At 40.4% G+C, this 12,488-nt stretch overlaps 1 protein-coding gene across 32 annotated transcripts in view; it reads right to left on the bottom strand.

The window, feature by feature from the left end:
• The window catches only part of ELMO1 (engulfment and cell motility 1), a 582,820-nt gene that overhangs the window by 264,293 nt on the left and 306,039 nt on the right, over positions 1-12,488 (bottom strand). For all 32 annotated transcript variants that reach the window (XM_074035218.1, XM_045387647.2, XM_005549784.4 and 29 more), the window contains one exon: positions 11,718-11,822. In XM_074035218.1, coding sequence (XP_073891319.1) covers positions 11,718-11,822 — 105 coding nt within the window. The remainder of the gene's footprint in view (positions 1-11,717; positions 11,823-12,488) is intronic.

Raw genomic sequence — 12,488 nt, 5'->3', positions numbered from 1 at the left:
CAGTATCACCCTAATACCAAAACCAACGGCATAAAGAAAAAAAAAATACAGACCTATATAGCTCTCATTAACATAAATGCAAATATCCTTCACAAAATTATCAAATAGAATCCAACAATCTATAAATAGAATCATGTACCACAACCAAGTAGGATTTGTTCCAGGTATGCAAGGCTCATTCAACATTCAAAAATCAGTTGATGTAAAGCATTGTATCAACAGGCTAAAGAAGAAAAGTTGTATAATGGTATCAATAGACACAGAAAAAGCATTTGACAAAATCTAACATTCATTCATGATAAAAACTCTCAGCAAACTAAGAATAGAGCAGTTCCTCAGCTACATAAAGAACATCCACATAAAACTTATGGCTGACATCATACTTAATGGTGAGAAACTTGACTCTGCCCTAGGATCAGGATCAAGGCTAAGATGGTCGCTCCTATCACCCCTAGGTAACATCTTACTGTCAATCCCAGCTAGTGCAATAAGACAAGAAAAAAATAAAAGGATATACAGATTGGGAAGGAGGAAACAAAACTGTCTTTGTTCACAGGGGACATGACCGTCTATGTAGAAAATTCCAAAGAATTAATACATAAATTCTTGGAACTAATAAACAATTATAGCAAGACTGCAAGATATTGGCTTATCAATTGTAACAAATGAGCCATTCTAATGCAAGATGTTAGTAACAGAGAAAGCTTACTTTTGCTCAACTTTTCCATAAACCTAAAACTGTTCTAAAACACAATGTCTATTAATTAAAAAATTAAAAAGGCAGAGAGGTCTGCATTCTCTTAACTTGAGAAAAACAGAAGAGAGAGGATTCCCAGAAACCTTTCCCCTTCAAAGAAGTAAGAAGTGAGCTGCAGTTCTTTTAACTCTTGCATTAGAACAATTAAAGCAGAAAAGGGAGAAGAAATAGCAAACCCCCAGCAGAGCAGCTGCTGAGGTTCGCACAGTTAAGGTAGAAAATGCACATTTAAAGATGGAAGCTTGGTCAATTACAGCAGAAAGAAAGAGGGCTTGTCACAGAGCAGGTACTGTACTCAATAAATATTTAACTAGCTAAACAAAACATAAAAATGAACAATGTGGGCTGAATTTGGAGAACTGGGTTGGAGAAATAATGGAAAGATACTAACTGGATCTAAGATAGAGAAACCACAATAGTTACTGTGAGCTAAGTCTTGGCTGGTACCTCAGTGAGGGAGTCAGGCACATGTGAGCCTTCTGAAGTTTTTAACCTTTCAATTCACACTGGACTTGGGTTTACAGTATGTCAACTGCATACAGTTCACTATGTAACTTAGTTTCATTTTTCTCAACAAATCCATCACTGTTTTAAAGTCCCACTGTGTTTTAAAATTTTCTGAGAGAAAAACCAACACAACAATAACAGCAAAAACCCTCTGGAGAAAGCTAACCAAAAAAGTCTGAAACCTCTTTCACTAAGGACTCTCCAAGATGGGTCGCTTTTGCATCAGAAACCATGAAAAGGCAGCCTGGGTCATCCTAGAAAAGTACTACACGTGCCTGGGCAATGACTTCCACAGGAACAACTGTGTGGGCAAGGAAATCACCATTATCTCTGACAAGAAGCTCCGCAACAAGGGGGCAGGCTGCATCCTGCGTCTGATGGAGCAGATTTGGAGGGGCCCAGTGAGAGGCATCTCCATCAAGTTGCAGGAGGAAGAGAGAGAAAAAAGGAGAGATAATGATGTTCCTGAGGTCTCAGCCCTGGACCTGGAGTTCACTAAAGTAGGTCCTGACACTAAGGAAACGCTGAGACTTTGGGGCTTTCACAGACTGTCCAACGTGTGGGTCTCTCGGCCTACAGTTGGGATAAATTTCAAAACACCACGTGGAGCTGTTTGGATCTTTCTGTAATGCTGTAGCATTTTCAGTTAACCTGGAACAACAGCAAACAAACAAGCAAGCATTCTGAACTTAATGCTCAGATTGGTACCAAGAGAGACAAGGAGGTAACAACCACCTTTCAGCTCTGCTTCAGATTTCAGACACCTCATCCAGCACCCCAAGAACACACGTGAGCACCCTAGGTGGTGTGAGCACACCACATAGGCACTGCTACAGTCAGCTAACAGAGGTTTGTGGACATTGCCTTCCCTCCCTGGGACAAGGGATCTTCTGAGATAAAACCAAGCCCACATTTAACAATGATCTCATCCTCATGCTTGAAGTATTCCATTCAAATCACTGGCTTTGGAAGTCAGAAATTCTTCCTTCCAGCTCAATTAGTAAATCTAATCACATATTCACACTCTCAAGGGGTCCCGATTGTTTGGCAGTAACAGCTTGGTTATTCACAATCAACGAAATTAATGCCACTATTTTTAAAACATTTAAAAATCCTGTATATACAAACAAGCCTCCAAGCTGTGGACCTTGGTCAAAGAAAGAACAAAAATTAAAGGCAGGAAAAAAGTACTTAAATGAATTATGAGACAAAGAATCATTTCAAACATCCCAGCAAGGCTGTGCCTTTGGGGTCCTTGTTATTCTAAACTGAATCCTTTCTCCACATCACCTAGAAGAAAAATGTCACTCAAATGAAAAATGTTCCTTTACATGGGATTGTGTGTTTAATTGGCAACATATAATTTTATTTAAAAAAAAAAATGAAGAGCAATTGCTGTTGAAGCCATTTCGGGGATGAGAGAAGGGGAGGCTCTGTCAGCACACTGGGAACAAAAAAATGATGTGCACTAAGCGTTATTCCAATCATTTGCTTCATAGTTAAGTTTAATTACACATTACACACTGCCCTGTAATTATGTCGCTTGGGGAACTGCCAATTTACCCCGTGAAATGTTAAAAGTCCCTCAGTTTATTTTAAAGTCTGGGCATCGCCTCCACCAGCACCCTGCCTTAATGCACAGGGACTACTTGGTTCCTGTTCCCTTCAATGCAGACTGGTGTGTCCTGCGAGGGATCCACTCTGTGGTCTGACTCCTGGTACAGAGGGCTGATGACGCGCAGAGCTCCCAGAGCACTGGTCCAGTGCAGTCTGTTTGTAATATAATCTTGTGACTTTTTTTCTTTAGAATTCACAATGGGAGAAACTGGGAAACATGCCTCTTCCTCTTCTTCAGTCTCAGGAGGTTGGGATTAAAGTACTTTATTCTCAGCCAGGGAATAAACGCCCAACCAAAGATGAAATGTCTGCTTTCTGGGAGTTTACAAGGATGAAAAGATAAATACCGAGCAAATACATATGAAACTCCCAGAAGACTGTACATCAGTCAAGTACTACTTTAAGGAGTAGGAATGGGAACAATCAACTCAAATGGTTGAAGCACCTTCTATGTGCTGGCGGTGTGCTCAGAACTTCACAAATGTCATTTACAGACTATCAGCATCAACGGGCACTAACTCGAGTGCCTTCAAGTACCAGGTAGATAACTAGAAAGCAAGAAGCAGTCAGCCATAATACAAGAAGGTGTCTGGGGCTCTCAGTGAATTGGGGAGGGAGTGTAAGCCCTGACAAAAGGCAATCAAATTCTCTTCTTTTTAAAAACACTGGGTCAGTGAAGCAAAACACATCCGTAGGACTCATTTGAACTGTGGCTACCACCTCCATATGAATCTATAAGCCCTCAAAAGCACACGGTATGGACAATGGACACATATTATCTGGATTTAAAATTCAGCTCTGGTACTACCTTAGCTGTGTGACTTTGGGCAAGCCACTTAACCTCTCTGTGTGTCAGTTTCCTCATCTGTAAAATGGAAACAGTAACAGTGGCAACCTCAGAGGGGTGCTGCAAGAAATAAATGAAAATGCTCAGCTTAGTTGTTCTAGTGAGCTCCAAACATGTGATTGCTGTTATCACTGATGTTTATGCTTCCTGACCGGAAAAGCTGAAAATAGATTCCCCAAAACGACTCTGAACTTGAGGTGGGCCTTGAAGAGAAGAACAGAGAGATCTATAGACTGGAAGGAAAGGGCACAAGGTTTCGTTATCTTCCCACGTCTGGGAACATTGAAGGGAAATTTCAAATAATGTATGTGAAGTACTCAGAACATAGTAAAGGCTCAAAAGATAGTAGCTTTTCTCACGCTAGATAATTTCAGAGCATTTTCTTGAGGTTTCTGCCTCAAAAAATCCAGGCCTCCCTGTGTCAACCATTAGTTAGGATCTAAATCATTACTTCTCCCAACTATTTTGTATAAGTATGATTTACTATGTACGCATCATGAGGAGGAAAAACCCACTTAAAGGTTTTAAAATAGTATAAACTAAACATACTTTAAATTCTTCATTTGTTTAAAAAAGTGGCTATAATGAAACAATCTTGAGAAAACAATTCCTCAGTAGAAACAGCCATCTTTACTCACAGTCTTTCTTACTTGATACATTATAAATATTTCTCTTCTGATTTGGTATAATATTAGAAACATATATATGCTCTCACAATTGCATGAAACCATTGTGATTAATCTTATTTTTAAAGGCATTTCTATTTTCCCCCGTCTCAAGAAATTCATCATCTTCTATAACAGTCAGCCAGTATGCAAAGATTTTCCAACTAGATGAAATGTTAATCATAAATTATGAGGGATGCTGAAGCAAGAACTGTAAGGTACTGTCACCGGATTGTATATATTAATTATGTGATTTTTTTTTTTGGTATAGCAATTATATCTCGATAAAACTAGAAAAGAAAAAAGAATTGTGGATATGTAAGGAACACACAGTTTCCAGGATTTACTTTTAAATTTGTTCCTGGAAACCTCAAGATTATACAAATTCAGTTGGGTAACAGCTTTGTTGGGTAGGATTTTATCAACTGGTTGGGTATCAGTTTAATTAAGAAAATATTTTATTTATGACATAGCACCATGTCCAATCAAACAGAGAAAAGGGGTCAGGCTTGTTCTATTCCACACTGACTGCCCACCAGAATACTTCTCTAAGAAGCAGTGCCATTGTTTAAAATTAGGTCGCTGGGAAAGGGGGCAAGCCCTAAGTGATTCTGACATAAGCAGTGTAATAACTTACAAAAGAATGAAATATTTACCTCCTCAATACATTGTGAAAAACTGCAAAGAAGTATCTAGCAATATTTTTAAAACTTGAGAGTTGTGCCCAGTATAAGTCACATCTAAAAATCCCAAAGGAAACAAGGAATCTCTCAAGTAAAAAAAACAAATAAACAACTACTCCCTTCACTTGCTTGCTTTTCTATTTCAGGTATTTCACAATCAGATCCTGCCTTTCTTCACCACCACAGCTACTGCGCATGGCTCCATGCAGGTGTATGGTGGATGTTTGGTAATATTTCATGAAAAAGTCAATGAATGAATGAATGAATGAATGAATGAATGAAAATGAATGTTAAAAGGATTTTTCTTCTTTTAGTTGGATACTTTTAGCATCTAAGAAGATGGACTGTTTGTTTTCTATGTATATTTTTTCCTCTGAAAAAGATGTAAGCAATAATAGAAACATCTCATTTGCGGGCACTTGGATTTTATTGTTGCATGTTAAATGTTTATCTAACTTTTTTAGAGCCTGGGATTAATGCGCAGTTTGCTTCTGTCTGACTGTGATGCCAAGAGGGTTCAGATGACTGACAATAGTTTCTGAACATCCGAATACTTCTGCACGTTACTTCTCCTATCATCACGCTGAAACTAAAGACTATCTCTGAAACGTGAAAAGCTTTGCAATGACACCTTCCCTGGGCTCACTTATTCCTTAAAATAGCAACTTTTGGGTGTCAATCAAGTATCTTTAGAAATGGCTTCCTGACCATGCTAGATTTCAGAAGATCTTTAACTGAATATGATGATTTGTTTGATAGTCCTGTGGACCTTCTACATTTTCTAATCATTCTCTCTTTGAATCTGTCCCCTTTCCCTCCATTCCAAGGATAACACTATTGCCCTCATCATACTCCAAGCCCAGAGACAGAAGGCTACACAACTGGAAGGAGCCTGAGATTTGCAGTCCGCATATGTAAGTTCAAATTCTACTTGTCGACTGGCTATTTGACAGACCAGAACTCTGCACCTCTTTAAGTCCCAGCTCCTGAATTTATAAAATGGTGATAACAATGCTTGTTCCTAGGGATTACTTGAAGACTGAGCTCATCTATGCAGCCTGTCTTGCATGTTACCAAAACCACACTAGGTATTCATTTGCTCTGGCCAAATGGGAAGGTGAATATTACCATGCAGAATTACGTCATCCTGAAACCACCCCATCTGCTAGTCATAGCCTTTTTCTTAAGTTTTTCTTATTATTCCAGTTCCACCTTTGAGAGAGCCCTAGGTTTCCTTGCCATTGCTTCCTGCTTTGTGGTTGAATCTTGGCTCCCACATTGGCCAGCATAGGTCTTCAGTCAAACTAAAACCAGGTAATCTGGGTTTCTCAGTAGTTCCCAGTGAATAATTAAATGCATCAAGAACATGGGCTGGGCTTGGTGACTCACACTTGTAATCCCAACAACTTGGGAGGCCAAGGCGGGCAGATCACCTGAGGTCAGGAGTTCAAGGCCTGGCCAGCATGACGAAACCCCATCTCTACTAAAACTACAAAAATTAGCTGGGCGTGGTGATGCATGCCTGCAGCCCCAGCTACTTAAGAGGCTGAAGCATGAGAATCACTTGAACCCAGGACACAGAGACTGTGGTGAGCTGAAAATGCACCACTGTACTACAGCCTGGGTCAAAGAGTAAGACTGTGTCTTTAAAACAAACAAACAAACAAACAAACAAAAACCCCATAAATTCTAAGTCTAAAGATTTTGTTTCCAAGGGAGTCACTAAGCTTCCTTCTTCCAAAACACTGAGAAGTGTCATTCCAGGGAGTAAGAAAAAAGCAAAACAAAACATCTACAACACACTCAACTCTGTACCATTATCTTGTCTCTGAAAATAATGACAGCAGGATCACAGGCATGAGCCAAGAACCCTCCCCTCCACTTGTCTCCTTACTGAGATAGCCTCATACCATTCCCTTGGTGGGGAGAGCTGGGGAGTGAAGCATTTCTAGAAAAAGTAAAAGCAATTATACCCAGAGTAAATAAGACTTGGGAGTCTGAAATAATGCTATGCCCCAGATTTTACTCGGTGCACAGTAAGATACTCAGATTTGCAATTCCTCCTCATGTTCTGAGCCTGTCCAAGTGTGGGGTAATTCAGTTACATCCACTGCTTTTGTCAGTACACAGTTACAAAACTTTATTCGAATACAACATGAGAAACCGGGCTGCCCATCACAAAATTCACATAGCAAAAATATACCTTTATTACTGTTAGGAGGAACAAAGGCCATGATTCTCCAATGGTAAAAAAGAATTGATCATGGTCAAGAGACCATTTAAACCAGAACTAAAGAAACTCTTTACTCATGTGAATTACAAGAAATGATTAAAAGCCACTATGTGCTAGGCTCTGTCAGGGGCTAGAATATAAATGAACCTTGGTGCCTGCTCACAAGACATTTACAATCAATTAGGGAAACCGAAAGTAAATACATTTAAGGTTGTACAATGTTCTAGGATTTAAATTGTGTGTCCACGGTGCAAAGAGAGTGGATGGAGTCATCCGGGTAGAGGGTCAGGAAGCCTTCTTCAGACAGAAGATGGCCTTTGCCATGAGGACTGTCCAACAGACACATGGTGTGGGACAGGCACTCAGGCAGAAGCAAGAATGGGAGCAAAGACATAGTGGTAGAGATTTGCCTGGCTAGTTAGGCCAACCATCATTTATATAGGCAAAGGCTACTATAGCGGGGGGATGGGGGATGGAAAGAGGGAAAGGAGAGTCGGTAGCAAGAGATAAAGTCACGGAGATAGGCTGCAGGCCAGGTATGGTCCCTGAAGCACCCAGAACTCTGGTTAGGAAGATCATCCTAGCAACTGGCACAGAATATGGGTTTGAAGGTTCCAGACATTAGCAAGGAAGCCACTAAGATAATATTGTGACAATATAGATGAATGAATTGGAGGGAATAAGAATGCTTAAGGAGTTAGAATATAGAGTGTGATGTCTACATGGGTCTGAGCTCAGCCACCCAGATCTCACTGCCTACTGCATATGTCCTCCTAGACAGATGTCCTACATGCATGTAAGAGTCTGGATGGTCCAGATGCCTGCCCCTGCACAGACCTGCACTATCTATTTCCTTAATGACGCCACTGTCTATTCCCACTCAAGGCAGAAACCTCCCTCTTCCTTGGAGAAGGTCAAGTTGATTTTAGTTCCAAAGTAACTCATTCAAACTGTTCCATTTCATTGCCACTCCCACTCCCCTAGTTCAAGTTATCTCCATTTCTCTTTTATTTTTGCCCACATTTTATTTTTGCCTCTGGTCTTGATTTCTCACATTGGTTTTCTAGTGGGACAGTGATTTGTCTAAACTTCATTCTCATCTTGATTTAAAATACTTCAGAAATTCTTCACTGCCTTTAGGTCCAACAGACCTCTTCGGATGGCTTAAGACATCCCCACTGAACTAGCACATTCGCCTCACAAGCCATGTTCCATTTGCCAGTCCCTGCCTTGGCCATCCTATACTAGCGTGGCTCCCCGAACAAAGCATGCACCGTTATACCTTTGCTCTCGTGGTTCCCTCCACATGAGGTAGTACTCTCCATCTCTTCCCTTCACCGGGTTAACTAGTACTATTCAACAGCTCTGAGCCTAGATGTCACTTCCTCCAGGAAGCTTTCCTGACCTGACCCCCACATCTGTGTTGGTGACTTTCCTCTGTGTTTCCAGCATACTCAATCAAGACACACGCCAAGTGACTTGGAAACTGCCTGGTATTTGTCTCTTCACCCCACACCCCACCACCACCTCTACTTTTGATCTCTAGACAGTGAACTCCTCAATGTCAGGACCCATGAGCAACTTGTCTTCTTGAGGAATCCCCATCCTTTGGCTCACAGCTGGGTATTTGATGGTTACTCAGGAAATGTGCAGCCTCAGGGACTGAGACAAGCAAAGGTCCAGAGACAGAGTCATGGGGGTCCTGTGCATTTGATGGGCAGGCAGAGAAGAAACCCTCCAGAGAGATTAAGAGCAACTGTCAGCAACAGAGCCAAGACAGATCACTGGCTGCTGGGCAACAGAGGGTCACTAGAGAGTGTCAGGTGTCAAGGGCAAGGTCAGTGAGACAAAGGATGAGGAAAGTGCTCTGCATTTGGCAAGACAGCTTCCAGAAAGCAATGGAGAAACGTCTTGGAGCAGGCGGCTGAAAAGTGAGTGGCAGGCAAGATTAACACAGGGCAAAAAACAACTTGGGAACACATGGCTAGAAAGTGGGTGAGGGACCATGATACCTGGGAGTTACAAGGGCAACGAGGGAATATTTGTGCATATATACATGTGTGTTTGTGTGTGTGAGTTACAGTTATTTAAAATCTCAACTATAAAACTGACTGGCAAAGAGAGTGAATAGTGAGGCAATATTCAGGTACAGAATAAGCATTTATCAAATGAAAGATATAAATAACAAATGAAAAACTGCATTCATAGAGAAGATATACATCCTCAAAACAGATTTTTATCAAAATGTAAACTGAAAAGATTGAGCCCATCTTAACGTTTCAGAAAAGACCACTGAGCTCATAAATCAAAATTTAATTAGCTGTCCAGATCACTATTTCCACTACCTATAGCACTACTGCCATATCATGGAGATATCTATTTTCAAAGTCACCCTAAAATTTCCTTGCAGAGATCTTCAGACTTTATATATGCTCTACTAACCCCATGCATTCACATAAATAGCCTTAGCTTTCTATCTAGTAAATGCCCCAAAGTCAAATGGGACACAGAAAAAAATTAGGGAAAGGACACTTCTGAGAAACCAATAAAGTCATCTGAGATACAGGAAAGTCTAACCAATAAAGAAAAGTGCCTGTGGACCAAAAGCCACACTTTTCTTTACAAATAGGTTTTTTCTTTTAAGTCCTTATCAAATATAAAGTTTTGTCAGGCTGTCATGGTATTCATTTCACTTACAATGTTTAAAGAACACATTGAGGAAAACAGACTTAAAACATTAAATTACTTTTCATGAGACATATGCTTCTTATGCAATTAACAATACATTCAGCATCAATAAGCTCCAATTTTAGAAACACTCATCCATGAACATTAATCAGTTAATGGTAAATTCAATTTCTACTTAGCTTCTACTTTTCACGCTCAACTCTCCAAGGCTATACTACATGGTATCTCAAAAATATTAATTTACTTACTACAAAAGCAGATTACACTCTTAGAAACCATCTGTGCAACAAATATATTTGCATGTAAGTCAAATCAAAGTTTTATGGAAAAACAATTTTCTTATGTGGGACTGTATTTCTGACCAAACACCTGATCCCAAACCTTCTAGAGAAATGACAATAAAATTATCTGTATAATCAGATTGCAAATAATATTTCAGAATAGGTCAAAGTTTCCCAAAATGCATATATATAGAACAACACATAGATTTACAATATATTGCCTACACAGAACTCAGTGATCTGGCATGGCCTTATTCAAGGAGGTCACTGCTGGGTGGTACAGTTTTTCACTGTACAGACGGTCCCAGAGATTACAGATTTTGGCCAGGAGCACACCACTAGGCATGATGACAACCGAAGAAACATGCCCACATATTGCCAAATGCTCTCTAGGGGAATAATTACTGTCCCAACTAAGAACCGTCACGTCTCTCTGGTTTACAGAGGAAACTTGAGCCCACACCAAAGGAACTGCCCACACTGACATCACTGGATGATGATAGTGCCAGGCCTCCAACCCAGGTCTCCAGGGAGCCAGTGCCACAGAGAATCCAACAGAGAATGTGAGATTAATGGACATGCTCTTACTATATTTTAAGTTCAGCCTTACTCTTCCTGCTTTAGGCGACTTGTTCATCAAATACTTTCTAAGCTTACATCTAGTCATCATTTTAACCACTCACCAATTCCCCTGCCCCATTTATTCATATCCTTCCCTGATCTCAATCTTGGATCTACCTCATCTTGACTGAGTCTGGGTTCTTCTCCCTGAGGACAGGGTAGAGGTGTCAGCACAAATCCAGGGCTCCAACCGAGTAGCCCTGATAGATGAGTGTTCTCTGCCACTGTCACCTTAGGCTCCCATTCATTCATACTCGGTTTCTTCCATGCCAGCACTGCCCAGTCAGCAGGTGGCATCTTCCATTTCACAGAGAAAATAGAGTCCCCCACTTCCTTCTGCTCCACCCACAAATTAATCTACCTTTTTGACTGAAATTTGACTAGTCTGACGTGAAATGTAAGAAGGCATTTCTCTGCCTTCCCCATCTCTCCTATTTTTCTTTGTTTCTGTTTATCTTATTGTTCCTCCAGCATCAGACTAAACAGCCACTGAATTTGGAGTCATGCAGGTTTTTGGTAGGTAGTTCACTTTTGTTCCTTGTTATTTAAGAGTTTTTGTCATAATTCAATATTGGACTATATGAAATGGTTTTCCAGTATCTAATGTATTTTTTAACGCCATCAAAAGAAAATAATTAAAAGTTAAAATCCCCATTTCAGTCCCGATTGATCTCAATTCTGATTTTTCTTTTTTTTAGTTTACTAAGAAAGCCAGAAAATATGGGATGATTCATCTAAAGCTAATCCCTCCGTATTTGTGCGTTTGAAATTAACATTGAGTAGGAAACACAATATCTGAAAAGGGCCTTCATACTTACCCGAATATAGGCATCTTGGTGGTGCTTGGCAAAGTACAGCATGTTGTCCAGAGCCAACATCCCAGGTGGAGTCTGCGTGAAGTCCATGGCAGGGTTGACATGATTCTGTGAGTAAAACAAAATGCATGATAAGGTGAATTCTTCAGCAGATTTCACCAACCACCAGAGATCCAATTTCCCTCCTCAAGAGTGAAGTACTACAAGGCAAGCTACAAATAATCAAACATGATGACATTTTCTATCTCCATGTAAACCTACTGAGGTGGATGCAGCAACTTCTTTCTACTGCTCCTCAGGATAGCAAAACCAGATTTATACCTGGGATTAGGAAACCGAGCTAAAGATTCAAATACAGGATTATTCTTAGACATGTGACATTGTGAGAAAAAGAAAGTGATACGAAAATTATTTCTGGTAGCTGCACTAAAATGAAACCAACAGCATTTGGGTAGAAAAAGCTGGGATAAAGCCACACCTCTGGTATTTAATTCGGAAGCTGACTCCAAGGAAACTATGGCCTATTCACACCTTGACTCCGCATCCTTATGTGGGAGGTTAAATACAGCCGCATGCATTGATGGACTTTGTGAACTGTCCAGGTTTACACAGTCCATAGGCCTCTGAGCACAGGCACCGGATAAGTTCAGATATCCACAGCGTCCTGACATCTGTCTGCTCTCAGGAAGTCTGAGAACCTTCCTCTCTGGTCTTTAGGGTCACCATACACAGCACACAGAACCCCAAAGGTGAAATAATAGTTGCAGATATGCA

Source organism: Macaca fascicularis, chromosome 3 (assembly GCF_037993035.2).
Source record: "Macaca fascicularis isolate 582-1 chromosome 3, T2T-MFA8v1.1".
NCBI classification, from domain to species: domain Eukaryota; kingdom Metazoa; phylum Chordata; class Mammalia; order Primates; family Cercopithecidae; genus Macaca; species Macaca fascicularis.
Note: the sequence above shows the minus strand (reverse complement) of the source record. Positions and strands in the feature narration are given on the sequence as shown.